Below are 27,947 nucleotides of genomic sequence, written 5' to 3' on the forward strand. Positions count from 1 at the left end.
CATTACATACCTCTTACTGATTTAGTCTAGTTGATATACCTCTCTGACCGCCTGCCATGCTCTTTCACCTATTCCATTCTACATAGTTCTCTTGTGCGCTAGGCATTGCAGGAATAAACTGCTTTCTGAACCTGTCTGGGGGCTTCTGCTGAAATACAAGGTTTTGACTTTCCACAAGTATTTTTTAATTTGTCTGTGTCAACTGCTTTTGCCCTCTAACATATTTTTTCCAACCTGCATTTAAGAAAAAAGTTAAAGGTATATGGAAATATGTTTCTAAAACTTAGGGGTAGATTTGTCAAAATTTTAGATTAGAGCTCACCACATCCACTTTCTATTCTTTCTTATGGGGTTTTTTGAAGTGTATTTATCAAAAGGTGAACTCTAACTTCACCCACTGATAAACAGGATTCAAAAAAAGTCTACAGAAATAAATAGAAAGTGAGTGAATTTTTCTGTGGGAGGCTCTAATCTCACATGTTAATAAACTCCAACTCCAAATTTCCACCCAAACAGCAAAAACTGATTTGGAAAACTCTGGTCAAGAGTAGAGCTAGATCAAATGCAGAATTCATTTTGGGGTTCAGTTGATTCCTAGCACTTTTTAGAAGATTCAAATTTGGCAGAATCCTTAATGTTCAGTCAAACAATTTCCAAACCCTTTGAGATCAATTTAGTAACATTTGTATTTTATTTCCATACTTGAAACTTTTTAGCTCTAAAGCTTGTGGAATTAATTACTGAATAAAAAAATGTAAAAAATCATGAAAAAATATGACATCTAAAAGGTCATGTAGAAATTAGTGGGAGATGTCTTAATTGTAAATTTTTTGTTACCTCGAGATTTTAGAGGTTTTGCATGAAAACTGCATGAAAATTCTTATGAAAATGAGGATTAGAAGGTTTGTATTGTTGTATTCGGATTCATTCAGAGTTTTTATCCATTCTTGCTTTTTAATATTCAGATTTTTTAATAAACAAGGAGACATTCATGCTTTTTAAAAATGTGAGCTTAGTTGAAGTTGAGAAAACCTCTAAAACCTTGCAAATTAGAATTTTGATAAATAAGCCTCCAAATCTCATGTGACTTTAAAGCTCTAGACAACTGAAGGAGAATTTATTTTTTTTGCAGTTGTTTGCTTTTTTTTTCAAATTTGATTATGCACAAAGCACAGGTCCCTGCAATCAATTCTGGATCGCTGACAAAGGTGCAGCTTGCTTCATTTTTACTGTGCCCACAGGTACTGACAGAGGGTATTTTAATTAATTTTTGTTGCACCTATGTTTTGCTTAAGTTCATCACATACGCTAACAGGGCAGGCAGGGTGCAAAATGCAAAAAACATGCTGTCTTGGATATGTTTCATACACTTTGTACCTTGCCCTACTATCTTTAAATGAGGCCTTAAGTGTTTATCAATCTCTTTCTCTAAACTGGAAACCAGGAGAAACTTCAGAACTGTATCAGATCATATAACATTAGACAATAATAATTTTTTCTCCAGGTGTCAGCAGAATGGCATGGCTAACATTAAGAGACAGGTGACGCATCCCCTCTTGTAAAATATAAGGATATTATAAGTTACCGAGAAGTTCCATGACCATTTAAAACATTTTTATACAGGTCATGGAACTCTGATGTGACTTCTAATATCCTCATATTTTGCAACAGGGGGTACTTTATTTATTATAATACACAAGTTTCAGGGAGTCAAAAGGCAGAAATGACATCCCTAAGCTCTGATTATAACCGATGACATCACTAAGCACCGTTTATAAGGATATAATTTACAGGATATTCATGGCTCATGTGTATTATTTATATATTTCAAGATTCAAGACTGTAAAATGGCTCAGTTTGTAAAAGATTCTTACACACACCTCCTGCAAATGGTACAATGGATGAATGAATTGTATGGTGATATCACATAAAAAATAACCCCTCATGGTGCACAGTTAGTCATAAGAGGTTCTGGTCTATCCATAGGTATTTATGCCTTGCTTCACTTATATTCAGCTGGGTTATATATTTCTGTCTATAAAACCATTTCCATTGATGTCAAACCATCTACATTAAAGATGAATCAGTCACCTAAACCATCAAGATCTCAACCTTTTGACCTTGAATTTGCACGGATGCTTTTCAGACCAAAAGGTTGTTCCAGAGCATTAATCTCTACTATCCTGAGGCTAGAAAGGCATTGACCTCCCACAGAATCTGTTCTGCCAAAGTATCCACTGTAAAGAAAGTACATTTTGTTAACCCCTTTCTTCCTGGTACCCTGTTGTTTTTAGTCAGAAATGAAAAAAGGCCAGAATGAGAAGTTCAAGTACCTGCTTCATCTCATCTAATGGAAGATTACTTTCTTTTTCCCACTTTCCCACTCAAAATAAATGTGGAATAATAATTAAACATTCATTTTATTAATTACAATAGAAGAGACACAGTATATAGATGGATAAAGAACTCAATAGAGCTACTAAAAGATTTAGTCTACAAAATGCAGTGGCCTTTAATACATACTGCTCACAACTATAGATGAGCAAACTTTTTGCCAGTACAGTTTTGTGATGAAATTTTGCTGCAAAAATTTGTGCAAATCTGCACTTGAATTTCACCAAGTGTTGGGTTTAGCCAGAAAAACAAATCTTGTCTTCTGTGCTGAAAAAAAGCAAAAAAAATTCTGATGTCATTATTACACACCCCTTGCCTTTGACATCAACTAATTGGACTGGATCATTTCCTAGCCCTGCCTGGGAACCATGTTTGGAAGAAATTGATAACATAGTGCCTTTTTTCCTTATGAAGAATGGTTGTAGCATATTGGTAAGAAACTGCCCTGACAATGTAGCCTAAGCAGCTAAAGTAGAGCTAAAACTAATTTTGCCTTCCCATGGACTCCAATGACATTTCGGGGCAGTTTCGCTCATTTCTGAAGAAACTTTGTAGCAACTACTGCTTTTTGTTTTATTAAATTTACAAATACACCTAGGAGTATTGAACTTAACACCACCCTTACTATGGCAACTTTCAGGACTACTGTATATACAAAAAATATGATTATTTTTATTTATTTATTATCTCTGTTATTATATTTAGCACATAAATAAACAAAATAAACAAAATTGACCTAGTTATTTAGTCTGAGTTTGCTGGTCTTGTCATGTTGATGTGAGAGTTTAATGTTTCGACATGGTTGATAAAGCCATCCCTTTAAGAATGGTTCATAAAGCTGGTGGTTTTTTTTATTCTCTTTAAGAGGATATTTTTTAATGTTTAACTTGTTCATTTAAAATATCCCCAATTGTGCTACAGCAATTAAAGTTTTTTACTGATTTTATTGATAAATTATTATTTTGATTAATTTATTACTTATAAGTGATATAGAGATAAAATGAATATTATTTTAGAATGCTGCTAATTCACTTAAATACATTTTGGAAAATTACTTTAGCACAGCCTTGAGCAGCTTTAAAAGGACAAGTATTCTTGGGCCTAATTGGGTAAACTGGCAATCAGAAATGTTTATCTTTATATTACCTTTTATTTATTCATCTGTGAATGTATTTATGTCACATATATTGTAGGTTAACTAACTGTTATTCAATATATAGCGGCGTTATTAGTTAATGACTGCTTCATGATGTTTGTTAATTAAGCACTAAAATTGTATGTATACAGTGCACTAGTAGTTTAGACATAATAAGCAATTAGTGGTTTTAGAGATTGATTATAGAGTATTTATGCAGCATAAAGATGAGTCGCTTTACATATAATCACATATTTAGTAATTTGTAGGTAGTACAGAGCTCCGATTTCATAAGAGTACTTAAGAGTTTGCAGTAGATCTCGGTAGTGACACTTCCAATGTCATTTGTCAACTGTAAAGCAGTTAAGTCCCACCCCCTGCTTAAAGCTGATTGACATTTTAGTTTTGTTCCCATATAATAATACCTTTTCCTGTTATACACTTCAAAATATTCCTGGTGCTTACTGCAGTTGCAAAACTGGGAACCCTACAGACTATTGGTGGAAGAGACTAGGAAAACTGGTTATTTATAAGCATTGTTCCTCATTTTGAAGGTGAAAATTAAAATTTGATATATAATCAGTTAAAAAATATGTGCCGTTTCTGAAATAATCAAGTTTATCTTCACTATCCCTCACTCAGCATCTTCATCTCTTCATTCAGGAGTTGGGTGTCGGATTTTCAATTACAGTTAAATTAAATATATCATTTAAGGGGGTCCTTTTCCTAGCAGATGTATTAGAGCTTACTCAAATAATTGATTCCATCACAAACAAAACCTAACAACATAAATTTCTTTGGCACCAATCCTGCATGTAGAGAGACAGATTTTATATAAAAAAGAAGACCCTGGGCACACCAGACTGATCTCCCCACTTACCCATGCTCAAAATTGATTGACTCCAATTTGTTTCCCCCAGTACAAGTCAAAAAATCATTACTTAAATCCCAATTTACATGGGTGAAGCAGATAGTTAGTGAACCGAATGTATTGAGTCCCAGATTAAATGAGATGCAAGATAAATTCAGGAGAAGAGGGTAACCTACTCCATTACTCACACAGCAGAGCCTAGAAGTGGATCAGTCTGACCGGAGGAAATCGTTGCTTGGTTGTCCAAAGAGAGATTTGGATTGCATGCCTTTTGTCTCTACCTATAGCACAATAAGTTTACTGATAACCAACATTTTATGGAAACATTGTGGCTTATTAAGGGATGGTTTACTGAATATTCAATGTTGCAAATCACCCCCCTTTAATGTCTTATAAGAAGGGCCGCACTATTGGCTCAATGTAGGCACAGTCGTATATTGGGAGTACAAAAGAAATACAACAAACTGCAACCCGTGTTTAAACTGTAATTGCTGCACAAACTATTTGAAGGGAGTTAATGTATATCATCCCCGTAAAGGAAGATGAATGGTTATTATACCTGTTCTACATCATTTGCTGTATATATCATATAGTGCCCTTGTGGGTTTTTATATGTAGGACAAACTAGTCGCCAGGTTAAGGATTAGGGTCGGACTGGGCCAGCGGGACACCGGGAAAAAAACTGGTGGGCCCCCGGCTCCAGTGGGTCCCACCGGCCCAGATCCACACCCTGATTTTCTTCCTTGCGGCAAAAAAAGCAATATGCGCCCATGTGAGAGTGCGAGCTGACGCTCACTACCGTGCATGCAATGACGCACGTTGACGTACATGCGTGAGTGCGTGCTTGCACACATGCGTGTCGGGTGGGTTGCCAGACAGGAGCCGCTGAGGCAGCATCCCCCGGGAGTCCGGAGGGGGGGCCCTGAGGCAGAAGCCCCAGTGGGTCCGAAAATGAAGCACTCCGAGTGCTACATTCTAGCCGGCGGGAAGGCAGTTCGAGAAGTCGCCGAAGAAGAGGAGATTTGTCGCTGGGCGACTAATCTCCCCTAATCTGACCATGTGTCTCTGCCCTTAGGGTGAAGAGCTATTAGTAGCAGCTACTTGTCCCAGCTACAAAATAGACAATAATGATAATGGGCAGATTTATCAAAATGTGAGTTTAGAGCTTATGGGATTTTTACAACAATATTTATCAAATGGTGAGTTCTAACTTCCACCCATTGAGAAATACAATTCTTAAAATCCCATAGGAATGAATAGAACATGGGTGAGTTTTTATTTATTAAGCTCTAAACTCTAAACTGCACATGTGTGGTTTAGCAGAGGCAATTTTCAGTACAGGTATGGGACCTGTTATCCAGAATGCTCGGGACCTGGGGTTTTCCGGATAACGTATCTCTCCATAATTTGGGTCTACTAGAAATTCATTTAAACCTTAAATAAATCTAATCTATTCCAAAAAGGATTAATTATATCTTAGTTGGGATCAAGTACAAGCTACTGTTTAATTATTACAGAGAAAAAGGAAATCATTTTTAAAAATTTGGATTACTTGGATAAAATGGAGTCCATTCTGTAATTCGGAGCTTTCTGGATATTGGGTTTCCAGATAAGGGATCTTATACCTGTATTGTCTATAGCAGGGTATTTTTGTAGCCACAACAAGTTGCTGCTAGTAGCAGGTGTTTTAATTGATACAATAGTTGTTAACATCCCACAGATGCTGCAGAGAAACTAATGTAGTTAACTGTAACTGTGCATGGACTGTGGATTTATTTCTGGTGTCCTATCTGAAAACAACTGAACAGAAAATTGTGTTTGGAAGGTGAAGCCCTTTACCTGCATGCAGAATTGAATAACAGAATATAGCAGGAGTGCTAGACACAGTCATAAAGAGGGAGTTCCGAAATGCAGAGAAGTGAGAGTGTATTATTGTAGGAATAGAGTAACTAACATTGTGCTTACATGCTTATAGCCGTAAAGGGCTTTGGGTCAAGGGAACAAGTAGAATGAGAGAAAAACAGCATCTGATATTACTGGCTGTGTCACAGAAACAAAAAAAAGAACAAAACTAGATAGTTATACCAAATACTAAACTGAATCCCAATACTATTTTACATATTCACATTAGAGACTGTAAGGTAAACAATGAAAAAAAATGTTTTACTTCCTTGTTTTGTGACAAAAAGTTTCCTGGTTTCCCTTTCCATCCCAAATTTGCATATGCAAATTAGGATTCAGATTCAGTTACGTCAGGCACCAGGATTCGGCCGATTCCAAATCCAGCTGAAAAAGGGTGAATCCTGGATTCGGTGCATCTCTTGTATCAACTGGTACAAGCTGTAATAAAAATTATAAAACAATATTAAATATATAGTGAAGTATCCCCTCTTGTAAATTATAAGGATATTATAAGTTACCGAGGAGTTTCATGACCATATAAAAATACGAGGCCAAAGGGCGAGTGTTTTTATACAGGTCATGGAACTCCGAGGTAACTTCTAATATCCTCATTTTTTGCAACTGGGGGTACTTTATTTATTATAATACACAAGTTTCAGTGAGTCATGTGACAGAAATGACATCAGAACTCACCGTTTATAACTGATGACATCATCATAAGGATATTATTTACAAGCTATTTAGGGCTTTTGTGTATTATATAAAATATAAAACACAAGTGGGATATAATAGGGTAGTGAAGGAAGAATAACTGTTCTTGTCTGTGCTCTAATGTTAATGAATTTTGTCAACTGTTTTCCCAACCACAGGCAGGTGAAACCAATGACAGGTGAAATGCAAATTACCTCTAAAACCCATAGCTCATCCGCAAGGCAGCCATTGCAAAGCTCTTCTCTTGTTCAGGGGTTACTGAGCAGACATTATAGTGGGTCTATTTTGGACAGATGCATTCTGGTTATAAGGAAGTTGCCTGAGGTCAGCTGATGTTTGTTATTTTCCTGATAGTTGCTCAGCCCTTACTGAGGGCCTTATCCAGATAAATGTGATTTAAATACTCATCCTGTTAAACTTAAAACATATCTAGGACAGAAATAAGTGTTCTCCCTTGATCTCAATTCTTGTGTCCATCCTTAATGTCAGTTTACATGACCTTCAGGTTGTAGCGAGGGAGTAAATATTATTTAGTTCAAAAGATAATCACTTACATTTTACCATCCACATAAAACCACTTTACATTGTGTTACCTATTACATTTGCTATGATGAATACCTGATTAAAAAAAAAGAAACAATAATCTGTACTAGAATGTGTATTTCCATCATTGGGCAGGACTTTTAAATATACCTTTCATATACAATTATGTTTTAGCACTACTGTCTTCAAAGGCTGAACAACATTGGAGCATATTTTTTATTCAGTTTTATGGTCTTTTTTTATGTCAATAATTGCTTGAAAGGAAAACAGCCATCAGAGGGCGCCTGGGTGCTTTCAAAATAGGAATGAGAAATCACGAGCTTTAGTTACAGGGACAAGCATCCTATGAGAGTGTTTGTTTCAAGGGGAAAATATTCAGTGCCCTGTTTCTTAGATGTTGCTAGACGACATTTTTACTCGCTGTACTCTGAATATAGGTGTACACATTTATTTACATCATATGCATCCAACATGAAACATTGGATGCATATAGTTTGATTAAGCCTAAACACCTTTATTGACTGGGAGTCCTATGGCTGTCTTAAGTGTGTGTGTGCGCAGTATGAGACTCTGCAGCTTTTAAATTGCAATTTAATTTACGTGGAATTCTAGTTCAGCTGCAACCAGACGAAAGTTCCTTATCCTTGACAGAGACCTAAATTGAGATTAGACTTTAAATTAAATGACTGGATCTCAAGCAAAGCATGCTTTGGTGTACAATGCAAATATCAGCCTGGTTTCATGTGTAGATTTAGTAAATTTCCATTGGAGTTCTCTGAGATGAGCACAGGGCTGTGTGGGATTGTGCCGTCCTGTAAGATGACCATCCCTTTCTTGTAAGGAAAATAATAAAAAAGGCCTAGGAGGGCTTTGTACAATTCTCATTGAAGTTCATGTGATCAATAGCTGCATTAGTGTCACCTAAAGAGATTAAGAAAATATACTACCTTTCATTGATGCCCCTTGCATTGGAAGAAGGAGCGTTCGTTAGGCATTCAGCGCCAGGTGATTGATCAACCACTAATTCATGGGAAACAAAGGAGATTTTCTTTTAATTATTCATCAGTTCATACGCAGGGAGGTGGCTTAAAGGGATAGTAAAGAGAGCATAACAGAAATTAAACATAAAGTAATATTACACACATATATATATATATATATATATATATATATATATATCAACCTGCAGAATATGTTGAGCTTTTATAAATACGTAGTTTATTAATAATAATAATAATAATAATAATCCCTCTATTGTGGCTAAACTACATTTCCCAGTATACCGTAAAGATAACGGGGTTGGTTTCCTTTGAGCTGTTGTCCTGCTGAATGCAGAGATTCCTTTAAAAACACTGGAATGTTGGTATGGAATCACATCATCATCAACACACTATGCGGCAATTATAACATTTTATTATCATCATGTTATAGCATATTGACGTGTAGTAATTTAAAGAGGTTGTGAACCCAAATATAAAATGTTTTCTAAAGAAAACATTCTTATATTGTAAGAAATGTTCAAATACAGAGAAATAATTGAATCAAACATATTCAATTGTTTAAAAGTTATTTGTAAATATACTGTATCTGTAACTGAAATCAGTATCTGTCTTGTCTTTTTCTATTGTCTCCACTGCTGGTTCTGACTTTAGAAACAATTTAGTGAACGTCAGCTGATTAACAGACCTATCATGGGTGGACGATAGCTGGTTTGTGCTACACTGTTTCAACAAACAGAACAGGGAATACAAAAAGAAACAGAGAAATGTTGATTTGACTGCCAATTACATTTACAAATAACTTTAAAACCAATGACAATTTTCATTCTGCAAAACTAAATTTTTGTGGGGGCATCCACTTTAAATAGCATAAAGCCTCTAGCTGTGGGATGGGGCACAAGAGCCTTGTGCTATAACACTAATAAATATAGGGCATTATTTTTTTTCTTGTCTTTGTTTGCCCTTAAAGTGATAAATGTATTATGATATTGCTGTTTCAGGGCTTTTTCTAAAATCTCTCTGCATGAGATTTTACCTTGCCGGTTGTAGATAACTGGGTGTTATACTTTTTACAACTAAGGCTGTTTGCAAGCTGCAGACAGACTGGCCAAATCAGTTCATGCTCTGTGCCATCCCTGGGACTTGGCTTTCGGCTTCTAGCAGCTGTGATAATGGCATATATCACGTCTGATTGCTTTTAGCAACAAAAAAAGAGTTGCAAGGAGCTGTCATTGTTACTGATGAAGGTTATACCATTGTACAACTATGCATGTCCTTCTCAGTTGCTAATGTACACTTCCCCATGGCCCTCTGTGTTACTTATTTCTTGAGCATAATCTTAATTATTTTACAAGATACACATTCTGATCAGGTGGAGCACAAGAATTCTGACCTCCCCCCTGGACTGAATGAGCAGATTACACAGAATTTAGTCCAGACAGATTCATTGCACTCCAATAAGATCCCACAATGGGCTGCTGAAACTGGCTCCCTTGGGGCCTTGCATGGGGTGATGGGCAATCAATTTGTCTGAGATTGGCTTAATTGCCTGCCATCATTAATCAAACGTTTAAATTGCAGCACCTACACCCTACTCATTACAACAGTGGATATGGATAGCTACAAAATAACGTCAATAGTAGGCTAGGCAATTGCCAGTGTCTTGTTGTCATCCTCCAAGCCTGTAGTTGGGTGGGTAGCAAAATGTTGGCTATCGCCCTGTGTGGCATTGTCTTAAAGAAGCAGTGTTCTGTATTAAATATTTATTGTATCTATATACATGTGAGATATAAGGCAGGATAGAATTAAATGTATATAATTACTTTGGAGGAGGCGGAGGAAGTGAGGGAACTGCCAGTGAGATCTGACAGTCTGGGGGTTTGCAGACAACATGACACAACAAGTAAATCATGTACATATGTAAAACTCACAGGGGCCACACCTTCTATTACATGCCTACAGCGAATGTCAAACTCAGAATATGAGCTACTTGCATGGATTCACTTTGAAATTATTCAGCTGGAATGTTTATTGATTATATATATATATTTACAGCAACACTAATTACTAAGCATAGCAATTACAGCGTGGGACAGAGAATATGGGGTGGTTTGTATGTCAGATGTCCCACCTGCAGTACACAAGCTGTTGTTTGACTATAACTCTCAGCATAATTCTATTGTCAGCTAGGTGTTCTCCCATCCTTCCTCTACAGCATTGGATGTTATTAATTGTCAATCCCCAGCATTCCCTGATAGCCTAAAGCAGGCTGCAGTAGAACAACTCTACTTGTGTTTTTCAATATGGGTTCTCTTATTTTAATTTCAGTCGGTAACCGTGCATAGCACACACAGTCACACAGACAGAGACGCACAGACAGATCTACAGTCCAGGGCGCAGTGTGGCTCGCAGGCAAGAGCCCGGGAGGGTTAATGAAGAGACAGGAGGCCGGAAGGGTTAATATAGAGACAAGAGCGCGGGAGGGTTAATGTACAGAGACAAGAGCCCGGGAGGGTTAATGTAGAGATAAGAGCCCGGGAGGGTTAATGTACAGAGACAAGAGCCCGGGAGGGTTAATGTAGAGAGCCACACGGCGCCCTTGCATTCCGCTTGTACCCTCCACTCCACATCTCAATGTAATTCAATTAGTCCGGCTTTGGGGAGGGCGGGGACATATTATTTAAAAGCCAGTAGACCACGCCTCTTTCCCATGTTGCGCACCAATCGCAGGGCAGGCAAAAGACAGACTATGGAAATGTGTGAGCAGCCCGCGCCTTGAGTAGCAGCAGCTCTGGGCTCTGCCGGGCCCCCCTTCCTGCCTAGTAAAGTGCATGAGATGTCACATGATCGGCCGGCGGCAGTGTGAGCCTCCCATCAATACATCATCTGCAAGATCGGAGCCTGAATCTGCTCCCCCGCTGCGGGTGCCTGCGCCCATCTACTGACAGCCATCTGTACGTCTGTCTGTCTATACTCGGGACTACACCAGCGATAACACAGGGGCTGCGCACACTGACACGCACTCGGATTGTGCCTGCTCCTTGCAACAGTCCCTGACTGGCTTTGCTGGATAAGGGGTGGGACTTGCTGTTTTTTGGATTGTACCCCATCCTACTAATGCTCCCCCTCCCCATTTCCCCCGACTGACTTTTAACCCTTCATGTGCTGACGCGCTGAAGTTTGGCTGCCCCTTCGCCTGAGTGTGTTTGTTCCCGGCAGCAGCAGCCGCTGTGTGAAGCCTTTTCATGTGTCTCATGTTGGAGATCGGGGATCATCTGATTCATTTCAAACTCTTTGCTTCTCTTACAAGTTGATCTCCAGGGGCTCCGAGACACCGAGAGAGAGAGAGAGGGGGGAGACTTTATTCCTCCCTGGATGCCGATGGCACAGTCTGCCCCTCATCTTTATGTATGTGGCTGTTTCATGCACGGGACTTGGATGCGTTTCTAGGAGTTTGCTGGGGTTTTTTTTTTTCTTCTTCTCCCCCTTATTATTTTTTTTTTTTGTTCCATTAGAGAATCTATTGATGAACTCTCAGATTGGATGTGAGACATCAGTCAGTTGGTAGGGTCGCTCCATCTCCATCCTGTGCCATCAGCCTGCTCAAAGGAAGGACAAGGACAGAGGAGGGGGGTGAGGATACATAAAGTACCCCCAAAGTCTGACTGATCGCACAGACATCCCCTACACACTGCTGCTACATTGGGAGACTGTGTATAAGAGTCTTTTTATTATTATTGGGGGCACTGATATTGTTCCTCCAGCAAGTGGCAGCCACACAATCCCTGTTGCAACTTTGTGCAGCACTACAGTAACCCACTAGCAAGCCCTGGATCTGAACATACTGCCTGCAGGGCTAAGTGGGCATCTGCTTTGTTGGAGAGTATAACGCACCCCTTTGGGGATGTCTCCCTTGATCCAAAGCCCTGCTCTGGGTGCAGGGAGTTCCGTGTGAATGTGCACCGCCCTGCCCCTTCTGCTCTCGGTAGCAGCCACTCGGCCTCCAGCTCCCCCGTGAGTCCGGCTTTGCTGCAGCATTGCTCCCCGTCACACCAGACACTAATTTCCAGTCCACTAGCGCTCCTGTCCCTGTACTGCTTAGCTCTGAAGCTGCGACTTTCGCGCAGCCACTTTCTGGCCAGGAGTGATGTTGCACGTGGAGATGTTGACGCTGCTGTCTATGCTGCTGTGGATGTGTGTGTGCAGCCAGGATCCTGGCTCCAAGGTGGTGGCTGATCGCTATGCGGTGTATTGGAACAGCACCAACCCCAGGTAAGGAGGGGGGAATCCAGCAACGACTTGTGCTTACAAAGAACAAGCTGCCCAAAATCTGGCATGCAGGCAGGCACCGTGTAAGTGCTGAGAGGCAGGGAGCAGGGCTTCTGTGTTTGACTGATGTCTGGCACACTAATTATACAAGATGGCAAAGCACCTTTCCAATCTGTTACACAGCATTATTTCTAAGAGTGCTCATTGCAGCCCATGAAATGTTGCCAGTGCTGATTAGCAATTGTGTCATCACAAGTTACAAGCACTGTTTTTAAAGGGGGGAAAAAAAGATGCTAAAAGTCCAGGCAACTTTGAATGTTGTAAAAAGAATAATTTGTATTCTTTAGAGAAGGTTGCACTTGCAGTAAGAAGAATCTATAATGTGTTATTGCTTTGCATACTAATATGCACTCTCCAGCCCCAGTAGTAGCAAAGCTTAACATTTCCCACCAAGTTAATCATCTCTTCTTCTTCATGGGTGTATCTGCAATGGTAAGTCACCCAGAGATAGCTTATTCCTGCAGCTTGGGAAATCTCAGCTGTGCCTACACTTTCCTACAACTTGAGATAAAGGGAAAGTTGTTAAATCATTATTTTTTCCTATGATGCTGCCGTATCAGTCAAATCTCTGAGGTTTTGTCTGTAGTACAAAACCAATGACTGCTCCCATATCTTGAGCACTTCACTATCCGATAGGCAGCACCCATCTTATGCCATAAATATAAGTTATTCTGCCAACAGCTATCACTTCATATATATCTTTTTTTGTCTGTTTAGCTCCTTACAAATCCGTAACATCTGCCTTAATTGGTGTAAATATGGTAGATGTTTGTGTACAAACATCTCGGTTATTTACCCATCTGCTAATTACCATTATCTAGCTAATTACCTTAATCTACAGGAAAACACTTTTTTTTTCTTTTAAAAAAAACACCCCCATCCTCCCTTTATTTTAAATAGAAACGTGGGATTGACACTAATATAAAATGCTGAATAAGGTTCTTATTCCACCAGTGCACATCAATGCAACAGCAGATGTGATTAAAGTTTAAAGAGAGGGAGAATTTTGGGAATGGCAGGAGGGCAAGGTAAAATCAACCACATTTATGGAGACTGCCAAGCAATAAGTTTCCGAAATTACGAGAAGCTGCTCGTTTTATTTTTTTTCTCTTGTTAAGGCAGATGTGTCCCATACTGTTTCTTCCCTTTTCAGCTCAGCAGAGGACATTTTATCTGAGGTTATCAAAGTTTTATGCCTGTGATACTGCTGTTTAGTTTGAGATTAGTACATTGATTTTTGTCACAGGTCATGTTTTTTAATAGATCAGAATCGCCTGCAGAAACCTTTCTTGCTCAAGAGGGAGCATTGAAATAATCTCCACGTTAACAATGTTTGCAGTGAATATCAGGACTGGAGAAGTAGTTTGGGGTGGGGGGGAGTTGTATTTTCAACTTTGAAATGATCCATCATTTTTATGATCTGATACAACTTTCCTTACCCAGAGACAGCCTGGGTATTACTGTAGTCCTTGCCATATCATGCAAAGGGAGAATGTTTCATAAAGCACCATCTTTAAAAAAAAAAAAAAAAAAAAAAAAAAATATATATATATATATATATATATATATATATATATATATATATATATATATATATATATATATATATATATATATATATATATGTAAATATATAAAGCAACTCTTCTTTAGTCCAAGCCAGACATCTGGACTGAATAATAAAATCATTATGAAAAAAAATCCCCAGCTTGAAAGCTGATGTAATAAAGTATTTAGGATAGACCAATAAAAATGAACGTTTTGGAAGAAAGGGCAACTTTGTGGCGCTGCTGTATCCCTGTCCATCTTAATGATAGAATCATGTGCCCTTTAACGTTGACTTTTGCTGTAACGCCACTTCAGGCACTTCACTCTGGTTCTGTTGTCTGTTTCCTACCAACATTTAAAGTAATGCTTCATTTGGGACGTGTCAAGAAGATTCCTGGCAGTGAATTTAGGGGCTAGGCCAAAGCGTGCTTTCATTTTTCTTGCAAAATGCCAGTGGAAATCTGGATTCCATTAAATGCCTTTCAGAGTTCATTAATTGCACTGTAAAACATGCAAACAACTGATAAGAACATTTCTTTTGTTCTGCATGGCAAGAGACAAATTCATTGATGCAGGCACCCTACATTGTAGACAGAAACCTGTGATAAAGCTTTTTGTAACAAAAAGTCTGTCTGGGGAATCCACTTTGCCTTTGTATATAAATTCCTTTTCCACTTTAGGCAGTCGCCACTGCTTTTAATTTTTCAATTCTTTCAAAAGAGTAAATTTCAGCAATTATGATTTAGGTGTTTTCTTTGAGTTCTTAAATAATTTTGTCCGTTTGTTATATTTAAAAAAGATGATATAAAATCAAAGTCTATGGCAGCTCGGAGTACTTACATGTGCAACCTGAGGGGTTCTGCTGGGCAGTTTTGAACTCGGCATCTTTATTATGTAGCGAAAACCCAAGTATTTGCAAACTTGGGTAGGAACTTTTTTTTTCACATGATGCCAACAGGCTGCAATTAGGTTAAAACTGCCTGTTTGTGTAAACGATTGTATCGATAGTTCAAAACATTTATATGTCCGTCCTGTCAATTAACTTCTCATACAAATGTTTAGGCTTGAAGATTTATCACTTTGGTTTTTAGTCATTATTGTCAAAAAAGTAATGCAGCGAAATGCAGAAAGTTTGAAAAAAGGAATAAAGTTTTGTTTTCTGCCCTTTGCCAGATTATTTTAAGTCGGTCATTATCACAAGACCCTATTTAGACCCAAAATGTAATGCTTTCATATGGGCAGGAGCTAGAATTGTGCAAACTACTTTTAACCAATGAGTTCTGAAATAATGCTCTATGATGCCTTAGTAGGGTTTGATGAAGATAGTCATATAAATAAATGTATAGATATACACAAATACGACACACAGTTAAACGTATAAAACCCCAACTAAAAAGTACGTTATTTACTCTACCTATCCTACATAACTTTAAAGTGACTTGGAAAGCAATTTTGATGTTACTCCTGAACTTTGTGTATGTTTCCATATTATATGTACTTACATACAGTTGTGGAGTCTAATATTCGGCATGCTTGGATAAGGAGGGTGGTTCTGTTTATACTGAGCTCAATGTATAAAATTTTCTCCAAATAATCTCATTCCTATATGTATCTATAAAATCCAGTCTGCAATTTAATATATTTTAGTAGTGCACTCCTATTATTACTCACATTGAACATAACAGTATCCACACAAATATGAAATGTTTGTATAAGTATTTGATAATATATATATATATATATATATATATATATATATATATATATATATATATATATATATATATATATATATATATAATGTTATAAAATGCTTGTAATAAATTGTATATATTAATCTTACAGTGACCTAATCCACTTTCTTGGACAGTACTTGAGGAGCTGAGCAAATCACTTACTGGTAGGATTGTGTCCCTAGCTGACATGCCTCGCCAGATATTTATTTTAAATAGGATCAGTCAACTTTTCTATGGAACTGAAAGAAAATCTACTGAATCCACACATAGATTATTTGTGTAACAACATGAAATATAATTCTTTATTTACCCCATTCATGTTACGAGGGTCAAGATATCCCCTTTATACTTTCCCGTGATTTGGACTAATTGCAAAAGTGAATGTTGATGTTATGAGATGATACACCATTGTTGTATTTGGGTCTGATCATTGGTATGGGATAGAGGTAACTTTCCATACTCGGCTAATGTTAACATACATGTAGGTGGCCACAGAAAGAGCTTTATTTCAGCTCAGTTATTCAACATCTGTCTTGATCCTGCAAACCCATCTCTTCTGCTTGCTCTGGGCTTGCTTTCAAGATTTTGGAAAAGCATTGGAGGGTAGCTAGATAAAATAAATAATCACGTTCCTGATACAATGGTTCCTGCTTTCAATTTTCAGAGGGGTTTTTGATTTGGCAGTTTCAATCTGAGGGACAAAGAGACCTCTAGCCCAATAAATTTTTCATGATTAAAAGTGCAGCAGGACTGTTGTGAGGAGTTCATTACATACAGCTTGCTGGCTTTAATAGTGTTACTCTAGCCTGTTATGGCTCTGATTGAATACCTTGGTTATTTCAAATGGTATTCTGCAACAGAGTTGTATTTTCCCCCTGTGAATCCCCATGCAATCAGCAGTAGTTTTACAGACCTCTTTCTTTTGGAGGAAATGCACCTAGTTAAGGGTAAATTACCCTCCTGTAATTCTTCCCATTTAATCTTTTGCTAATGCCCGTAATGAAAGTACTACATTCCGCCCACTGGCCCCATTTCCTGTTAGGGAGAGACAGATAAAGATGAGCCTTTCTTTCTGTCCCTTGTTGCTATGGGCCCAACAATCTACCAGCTCCATGCTGGGCAGAGAAAATGAATGAATACAATTAGTCCTCAAGGAAATTTGGCTTGTTCTGTATTACAGACATCACTCATGTTTACACACATACTGTAGTTTAGTAGTGTGTTAGTCTCTGTGTGTGTGTATGTGTATATGTGTATATATATATATATATATATATATATATATTCTGTTAACTTTTTAGAGAAAGCTTGTGCTTATTTTATAAAAGTTTTGTGTTTGCGATTTTGAAAAAAAGTACTTTTACAGATGTAATATTTTGGTAACGTTATCAATATCCTTTTAAAACCAGTCAAAGCCATTTATTACATTGAGAATGATTGTCAGGCCCTGGAGAATTCCGTATAGACGCTTAAGACACAGTAGACAAAGACAACTCAGTGACAGGAATCTTAAGAGTTGAATTTGTACTTTTTTTTCTTTGCCCTGAGAGATGTAATTAAGTGACAAACTCGGCAAACAGGTTATAGAGGGTAAAGGGTATATGTAAATTATAATCATGTGACCTATTGTTAAGAGAAAATTTTAAGCCACGTTTAGAGAAAATAAAAATGTCTGGCCACACACATTTAAATAGTTGGATTTGCTGTAACGACACTGTTCCATACGAATTGGGCTATTATTTTGGTTCTTTATCATGTTATATGTGTAAAAATATAGTTTATTAAAAAGAAATTTTTTTAAAAATAATATAACTCTATCAGTGGCTGACAGACAAGTGTAATGCACCCTTTCTATTGTAATTACAAGCTAGTCCGGTCACAAAATGGCTGCCGCGTTTATTTTTCAAAGATGGCTGCATATAATTTTGCAGTTCCTTTGTTCTCTGCTTTCAGTCTTGAAGGAAAAGGTTTAGGGCAATCAAGGCAGCAAAATGAACTGAATGCACGACTATAAATAGGGACCCTGCATGTATTCGAAGTTTATTTTGTGAATGTTAAAAGAGAAAACTGGTAGGTGTTCAATGATTGAAATTCTGCATTTACAGTCTGGCTTATGATTCTCATATTTAGCTGGATTACGGGCGATTGGCTAAGAGCACAAAAGTGTTCCTTTGTTGTAAACAAGAGCGTTTTAGGAATTTCGTACCGAGTCCTTTTTTTTTGTGGCTTTCAATTAATAGTGTACTGATGTGAAGGGCAGCCTGTTGTACTCAAATAGTTAACAGCACTTTCCATTCTGAGGTTATATTTTCAAATATGGACGGAGACAAAGGAAAATATGGTATTTTATAGATATTTGGCAAAAATGAAACGTATGGACATGAGAGCAAAACTCTAGTTGATTGTTTGGCTCTGCTTAATGTTTCAGCTAATGAAATACACTTCGTTTAAGGGTCAAGTACAGATACAGCCACACATGCAATAATTATATTGACTTGGGAGACATAATTCTGTTACTAATGACAGTTTAGCTACTCAACCTTTACGTTTTACATCACTGGTTATTGAACCTGGTATTTGGTGTTATTTATAACGTATAAGGGCTTTTTAATCATGGTTAACAAACACAAGTCTCAGTCTGCATTTAGATGACTACACTTGTATCCCTCTGCCTGTTTATTCTGTTGCTGCAGAAAGCTACAGGGAAGAACTATATTACAAATATAAAGTCATTTCTTATATAATGTTTAAATCTAGACATTGTCCTAAATAATAAAAGCGCCCTTGTTAAACATTTTTATTTTATATGGAATTGCTGGGCTACTTTAATCCTAATAAAGTTTTGCAAAAGGCCAGTGTTTTAACTATCCTCACATACAAAATATATGTGATCACCTATATCATGAATGAATATTGTGCTTGTTAATTAAAGAGGGGTTCATTATATTAAGGTACTCTTTTATAAAGAAATCTGACATATATCATAAAATATCTTGCACTGGAAAAAGAGTATGGGTTTCATAGTGCTCAGCCCTTATATAGTTTAGTACCAGTAACACAGTGGCCCCCAGTGGGTGCATAGGGGTTTATATAAATCTGTGCATGTGTCTGAAATCCAAAAACAATAGTTTGGGACCAATTGCTCTAAACATTTCTGTTGACACTCATCCCATTTTTAATGGCCTTTAACTTAATTTGACTTTTTTATTGAGTGGCTAATTTCAGTGTAGATGGTCAGAACTTTATTTGTGGCAGTCTATATGCGCAACAAGCTGTAAATCACCTTTCCCAGTTTTTACTGAACTGCAGTTAGCTTGACATTGCAAGAAATATTTATTATACTCTTTATAGATCACTGTTTGTGGCTGGCAGTGTATTTTATATTGCAGAAATGGAAAATAATTTCTCTGGTTTGGAACATCAGATATTGATATTTTTTTAGCAGACTGTTATACAGCGTCTATTTTTGGTTCTGCTCTTTGATACCGTGACTCTGGTTTAAAAACTGCCCTGTGACCCAAAGCGTAGCACAGTGTTGTAGCAATAATATTTTCGTGTTTAATTGTGTGAATAGAAAATATCAAAAATACCCTTTTGTCTGCTCGTGCTGTTCACAGCTCTTGAGATTTCTATTTCCAACTGTCCTGTAAGTTATTAGTGTCTGTCAAACCCATAATTGCAGCTAGCTTCATGCTCGCCTCTCGAAAAATACAGCAAGTAAGGAAAGCAAATGAAAGCTATTTCTTGTTATACAAGAACAGCACTATACAGAGCCTTGACTTTGCTTTCTTTTGAGTTATTGGGCATTGATACTTCGATAGTCCATTATTGACTTACACCAAGAGGAGAATTGTTTTATAATCCACTATGGTTTTCTAGTGGGTGAGTGTGTTTTTAACTAGTAGTGTATAATTTGCATAGGGTTGCATTTTCACGCAAGGCATACACATTTAAGACTGCCATTTTTACCCACAAGTCATCAAACATTTGTATGAAAGTTTTTTTTATTACAGAAAAACAGCAAATGAGTAAAAAATTAAAAAGATTTGGAAAATGGCTTTGTTGTATTTTGGATCTTTTACGTGAATAGAGTACACATCTGTATATTTTATCATTTATTTGGTTTTTTTGTGTGTTTATTTTAAGAACTGAGTGATAATTTCTAAATATTTTCGCAACCTTCAAAATCTCCCCCTTTGTAAATAGAAAATGCTAAAAGTCAGGGGGTTCATTGTAATCACCAGCTAAATGAATTTGTAAAATATTCTTTCTCCATAAAATATTTCAAACATTCTTCCCTGTAGGACTGTAATGTGACAGAAGCTCGCTTTCCTATTGTCATTGACTAACTTGATTTGCATTGTTTAGTAGTCTGTAAATTGACAGGGCGAGCGCATGTAAATTGGGATACTCAGGTATTGGACACATATAAAAATGTACCTTTTAAAAATTTCCAGACTTTAGAATGTATATACAGTATATTCTAGTGGGAATGGGCATTGCTCTTGTACAACATATATTTATCTAGAAGGTTCCTTTCGCCATTCAACGTAAATGTGAACCGTATTTTGTTCCTCGGTGATTATGGGGTTAAACTTCCTAACAGGGCGTTGTCTTGTTATTTTTATATGGCTTTGTAAGCCGCCATACCACCGGTTTCAGGCATTCAATTATTTTGGTTTTGTTAAAAATGGAGGTGGATTGCTTGTTGTGATGGAACACTCATTATGATATGTAAATTTTGTTTGTGAAGTTCAGGGCTGAATTCTGCATTGCTCTCTGATAATCTGTGTTGAATATGCAGTGCGGATTTGCCAAATCCATCTGACCGCTTGCAGCGCTGCGTGAAAAGTAGTCAGCACCCTAAAGCTGGCGTTAAGCCGCTCAAATATGTGCATAGCTTCTATAGGGCGTAATGATCTAGTAGATATCTTAAAGAAATATTTTCTTTACATACTCAAATTTCTTCATGTATGAGGCTCGGGTTGTTCAAAACATTTTATTGTTCTTTAAAGAAATCCAAGCTCTACTGCTTTAGATTGTAAACTCTATTGAAAAGGGCCCATTTAACCTCCTGTATCTACAAATTGTTAAACTCTGAATTACAGGACGGCCATTTCCCGTAGACTCCATTTTAATCAAATAATTAAGATCTTAAAAAATTATTTCCTTTTTCTCTGTAATAATAAAACAGTGTCTTGTACTTGATCCCAACTAAGATATAATTAATCCATATTGGTGTCAAACAATCCTATTGGGGTTAATTAAATATTAAACCCAATGGGATTAAATATTACAATTTTAAAATTATGATAAACCCATCTCCCATAGACTCCATTTTAATGAAATGATTTCCTTTTTTCCTGTAATAATAAAACGGTACCTTGAACTTGACCCCCACTCAGATATAATTAATCTTTATTGATAGTAAAGCAATCCTTTTGTTTAAATTATATTTAGTAGACTAGTAGTGTTATGGAGATCTAAATTATAGAAAGACCCCTTTTTTAGAAAACTCAAGTATTCTGGATAACAGGACTCATACCTGTATAATCTGTATGTTAGAATAACAATATCCTGAAAGAAAGATTAATCGATAGGATGTTTACAGTATCTGTCTATAAAATCTTTTATGTCTCAATGTATCAAGTATCTACACTTTTGCTACCGTTTTCTCGTTGGCTTTAATGAGTATAAAAATTATAGTAGGATTAGTATGTTTCAGTCTCTACTACCCACCATGGATCACAGTAAGCAGGAATGTGCAGACTCATTAGTGTGTCATTTTCTATATATTGACAACCGACTTTTAATACTTTTTTATGACTCTTTTTCTATTGTTGTGGAGGAACTTCTTGTAAATGTAATCTCTCCAGATAATTTTAAAAATGTCCACACCATGGTTACTATCTGTTACCATTTGTTTACTGTTTTTTACGTCTGTCCCAAAATGGGACTTTGAATGGTTACCTCACAAAAATGGTTTCAGCGGTGTATTGTTAATATACGTGAAATCATAGTCTTAATTCTTCAAAATGAGTGTGCTTTAGCACTTTTTCATCTGATCATCCATTTCTGGGGCTTTCTTATGTAGGATTATCTAGGGAATAATACAGTTAAGATTCTAAGGTCCAAAGAGGTTAAATGTCATCATGGTGTACCGTGACCATACAAAAACACAAGGTACCAGGTCATGATAGATAGATAGATATATATATATAATATATATATATATATATATATATATATATATATATAAATTTATTTATTTTTTGTTTAATAATAAAAATGGATTTACTAAGATCTAGATATAACTGGTATTGCACAGGGTTGAAAGGATACATTTTGCAGGATATGTAAATATATATATATATATATATATATATATATATATATATACATACATACATACATACATACATACATACATACATACATACATACATACATACATACATACATACATACATACATACACATATATATTAACAGCTGGAGAGGTGCCGGTACTCTCTTCGAATCGAAAACAATGTTTGCTTGGGTGCAGTGGAAAAATAGTAAAGTCAACTGGTAAAAGGTCTGCACTCACAGGACTTAAAAAATCAACAAGTGTTTATTCAACGGTGGCTTATATATATATATATATATATATATATATATATATATATATATATATATATATATATATATATATATATATATATATATATATATATATATATATATACATATATATATATATATATATACATATATATATATATATATATATATATATATATATATATATATATATATATATATATATATATATATATATGTGTTCAAAGGCAGCCGCACCCTAATCCGGATTTTCTGTTTTCTTGTGGGTGCAGGTTCAAAACCTTTATTGCATAATTAATCACATAGAACCGCACTCCAAATATAGTAAATCAATTCACCTTTATGAATCTTTGTGTACAACGTTTTGGCCCCCCTTGGAGTGCGGTTCTATGTAATTAATTTTATATATATATATATATATTAATCTAATATATGAAAAATAATTACTTAATACAGAAATGGCAAAGGCCTTTTTTTTAGTCACCCATAAAAGCTTTACAAATCTCCATTAAAAAGAAATACAACTCATTTAAGATATGACATATTAAGGTATAGTGATCCTGCGTCTGTTCCTTGAACCCCAACCTCATCCTATGACACTGGTTTATGTATTAAGCTGCTGAAAATTGAGCTGAAATGCTTTAATACAGACAGTGTTATCAGCAGTCTCCAAGATGGCCGACAGGAACAAATCTAGTAGTGTAAGAAGAAAGCTGCCAAAAAATTGAGTCTGTAAATTGCTAATTAATCAGGAAAAAAGGCACCTCACTGACACAACCAATGTCATCTCTGACAGCTTCTCCAGGATACTTTATTTGAAATACGTAAAAACTAATTAAAAGATTCTCAGGGGTGTTTTTGCTTTATTACCTGACATCACAATTTGCTTTATCCTTCTCTATTTAGATGTGAATTCAGGAAAACATCTTACTCTTTGACAATCATTAAAGCATTTGTGAGTCCTATTATTCTACACATCCAGCATGTAGTATTTTGTAATATTTAGTAATAAAAATTAAGTTAAAAAAAAACACTAAACGTAAGACATTTTGATGTGATTTAGACAAATTGTGTTAAGAAGTTAATGTTAAAAATATTAGTTTCAGAAAGCTGGACTATGCAAGGTTGTACAAAATTCACAATGGCTATATTAGAAATGAACATATAGGAGCTGATTGACTATGGATTGGTAAATTAATAAATGAATTTCATCTCATGAAAAATGTACATACAATCAAAATAGATATTGCCTTAAATATTTCCCATTTCAGACCAGTTGTTCTGAGATAGGGAATCCCTGGAGGTTATGGACAGTGACATACTTTGATAAATATTGATTTTGATTCAGTTAATCAATTACTGATAAATTAAGACCAGTCGGACCAGATTGCTATTAATTCTGAAAGAGATCCTGTAGGATTTCAAATTCACTCTTTGATACTCTTCCCCATAACTTCTATAATGAGTTATCAAAGAGTCTTACTTTCAAGGCCAAACATTCTGTCTCCTATGTTTGTAATATGTAATTCTGTCCAAGAAAATATATTTATGAAAAGTAACCAGAAACAATATAATAAATACCAATGTTTGTTTAGTTGTTGTCATTAGCCTGTCTGTACAACTGTATAAGTCTATACGTAATGACCTGTATTTATTGTCAAGATAATTATTTTTATTAGATTTACTAGGAATTTGATACACTTGTATAAAATCATATAAATAAATGTAAGGAATAAAGGGATAAGCATATTATTCGGTGGGCTAATAAAGTAAAATCTGTCAGCTTCTAATCTGTTACTTTGTGTATACTCGAGATATTTATAGTTTTCAGTCCTAAATTGTGCGTATAACAATGAGTTTTCTTCTATGTGATGGTTATGCCTAAGACCACATTTCATTTAGTGCTCTTCTATGAATGATTTTTTTAATGTATAAATAGCCTTTAACAGATCATATCTTGGGAAACTGATTGTAAAATACAGCACCTCTTTAGAAGACAATTCTTAAAAATGGGAAACCATAAAATGTTTTTAATGGCAATTCTAGAAATGTAGAATTTTAGAAGATATCAGGTGCGCACACAGTTAATAAAATCAGTCCGAACCTATGTACTTTAGAAATGTACTTCAGCACACTGACAATTTTGTTCCTTTGTTCAATTTTTGTTAAGAGGAACAAAATACTCAGAGGTAGTGTTGTCTGCAGATACAGCCAGTCAATTTTTTTTCATCCTGTTGAGTGCTAATTTAGCAATACTTAAAGGTTTCATTGCCTTGTAGTTAATTAGCACAGAGCAATGAATGCTAACTGAACTATTAGTGCACATTGTCAGCTCAGGGAGGTTTTTTGTATGATGGGAACCATTTCAAACGTGCAGCAGGCACTCTTTGGGGTTTTCTGGGAAAGAAGGGTCAAACAAATTGAAATACTTGTAATAGAAAGTATCACAAGTATTTTTGTTGGATGCTAGCTATACTATTATTGTCAGGAGCTGCGTGATTTGCATAAAGCTTTCCTCACGTCACGAACCAAAGGAGGAGGGCTGGAAATACTGTGCTTGTTAGTGGATCAATGAAAGTAATTACAAACTCGGCACTTACTTGCAGGAACTGTGAAGAGTAGAAATCCACATAAAGTATCCCATCTAACCTGCTAGCTCCTTGATTTCTACATACTGTAGCTATAAGTAGGTTTGTAAAGACCATAGGGAAATTATTCATCCTCAAAAGAATCCGTGTTTTGGCTTGCTCATATTGTAGAATTTTTGTTACAAACCCATGACGACAACTCCAACATTTTGGTTACCATGCAGATAATTTGGAAGCCAAATTTACATATCTTCAAATAAATATTAAAATAACATCTCAGTCGTTTATTAAAAAGTTACGGCTGCAGGTTCACCACACACTGAAAATGTGAGCCCCTGTTCAGTCTGAACTAAATAGTATTGAATTGAATAGTAAAGGCTATAGGTATGAGACTTGTGGCCCTGTTGTTTTTCAGGTATTATTCTCCCTTTCAAATCAGAAACTAATGTTGTAATATATATTGCTATTGTACAGAGAGAATGTATAGATGCAGGGCCAGAAGAACTGCATCAAAAAAAAAAAAAAAAGACATAGCCTTAATACAGTAATGACTTTCATGCCATTTTCGCCGCTTCAGTAATCCTTGTAAAGTGAGCACCGTATTGGCACATGCGCAGTTGTAGCAATCTTCCGGTTCATGACAACTGCACATGTGCCGGAATTGACGGAAAGAAGACCCAAGGATTACCGAATCGTCGGATGATGGTGCCCGAGAGCTCCACTCCACTCACTCTGCATGTGTGGTCAGTAATCTTACAGGGGACACAATTCTGGGGTAACACTTAGCAGGGAGTGGGGTTAGCAGAGGGGGACCAGTGGGGACAGCAGTGCTTGGTTGTTTGTTAAAATATGATGCAGAAGTGCACCCACCAAGTGGTGGTGCTTGGTTGTATATGACAATGAGGTGCACTATTACTCTGGACAGAAATGTTTGGTTGTCTATGACCATGTGGTGCAGAAGTGCAACCCACAAAGTGGAGGTGCATGGTTTTATTTGACAATGAGGCACACTATTACTCTAGCCAGCAGCGCTTGGTTTGGTATGACAGTGTGGGGTAGTAGTACTCTGGTAATGCTTGTGCCAATAAGGAGCAGTAGTGCTCTAGATGGCAATGCTTGGCTGTCTGTGACTTTTCTCCCAGTTTCTGTGGCACAGCATTCCTCTAAACAGCAGAGCTTGGCTCTCTGTAGAGGTGGGGTGAGGGATTTGAAAAATCGAGGCAAACTGCCTATTGCATATCTGAAGGGTAAGAGTTTTAGGGTTCATAAAAATTATAGTAAATGGCATACTCTGTGCTCTAAAGTCATTCAAATAAAATGCTAAGTAAATTTAAGCTCCATTAAAGATACCATATGTTGCTATGATAGGTTCCCAAAGAGTAATTATCAGCTCAGCAAAAGTCCCTCAAAGAAAAATGGATTTTATTGCAGTCTTCTTCCAAAAACACTTTGAACAACAAAAATGGCTTTTAGCAGCAATATGAGTTCAACAACAACTTAAAGGCAGCATAATAACAGATCTCCATGCTGGTGACTGTGTCTTTCTTAGTCATAGCTCTCCTGAGAGACTGACCAGCCTGGGTTTTTTAGCCACCTGAGGCTAATCAGGCCCAGCTGTAGACCCTCACTCTGCTACAGTTGCCAAATGATTACATATTTTATTATGCACCGCTATGATAATTTCCTTCTAACAGTATCGATTTATTAGCACATGTAAATGAGTCCGAATTACCCATCTGCTTATTGATCTGCCAGTACTCACATGGCTGTGCCTTGTTTGTGCCACAGGAAGACTGATGTTGTGAACATCTGATGCACTTTAAAGTGCTGACTTCTGTGAACTCCGTTTAATGATGACTTTCCTTGCTTGGAAGATTGATGCCTAGTCCAAATAACACTCTACACACAAATTAGTAAACTGCGTGCACTTTGCAGTATAGACATTTTACATATTCACAGTAATTACTCGGGAACCTCTGTTTTATAATGCAGAAGGAGGTGAAATGATTCATAATGTTTGCCTGCACATTTCTCCTGTTGGGACATTAGCTCTGATACGTTAGCAAAAGGCAGTTTTAAATCCATATGTATTTATGTGATTTTGCTAAAATAATCTTCAAGTTATTTTCTTTTAAGGTCATTTTATAACTATGGTCTCATTTGCTCATTGGCTGTATCTATAATTTACATCTCCAAAAAACTTAGAGTCTTGGCGCATCATGCATCTCTGTGGGGCAATAGAGGTCAGCATTTCTTGACCCTAATATAATGGGACTGCACAATAAGTAAAATGTGTAGCTTTCTATTATTTCACCCATTCCATATTGATAGCAGCTCTGTAATAATGGCATACTGTACTTCTCTCCAGAGGTTTAATTATGGCGTTCTCGCCCCCCCCCCCCTCATATTTAGGTAATTGGTCCATTCATTTTGTGTGTTCTATCTAGTAGCTACCAGTTCATAAAAATAAATAAAAAAGAAATGTTTCCTTAATTAAAAGCAAACTTGTCTAGTTATTAATTGTCCATTAAGGGTTGAAGCAGTCTGTTTAGAAATGATAGAAAAATCACATACGAATGTAAATATAAC

At 36.5% G+C, this 27,947-nt stretch overlaps 1 protein-coding gene across 2 annotated transcripts in view; it reads left to right on the top strand.

The window, feature by feature from the left end:
- The first annotated feature begins 11,225 nt into the window (after positions 1-11,225).
- efna5.L (ephrin A5 L homeolog) overlaps positions 11,226-27,947 on the top strand; it is a 275,283-nt gene continuing 258,561 nt past the window's right edge. The window contains exon 1 of one of the 2 annotated variants that reach the window (XM_018264450.2): positions 11,226-12,826. In XM_018264450.2, the coding sequence (XP_018119939.1) occupies positions 12,702-12,826 (125 nt within the window). In that variant the 5' untranslated portion in view covers positions 11,226-12,701. The remainder of the gene's footprint in view (positions 12,827-27,947) is intronic. The other variant, XM_018264443.2, reaches the window with a different exon arrangement.

This window comes from Xenopus laevis, chromosome 1L (genome assembly GCF_017654675.1).
Source record: "Xenopus laevis strain J_2021 chromosome 1L, Xenopus_laevis_v10.1, whole genome shotgun sequence".
Lineage (NCBI taxonomy): Eukaryota > Metazoa > Chordata > Amphibia > Anura > Pipidae > Xenopus > Xenopus laevis.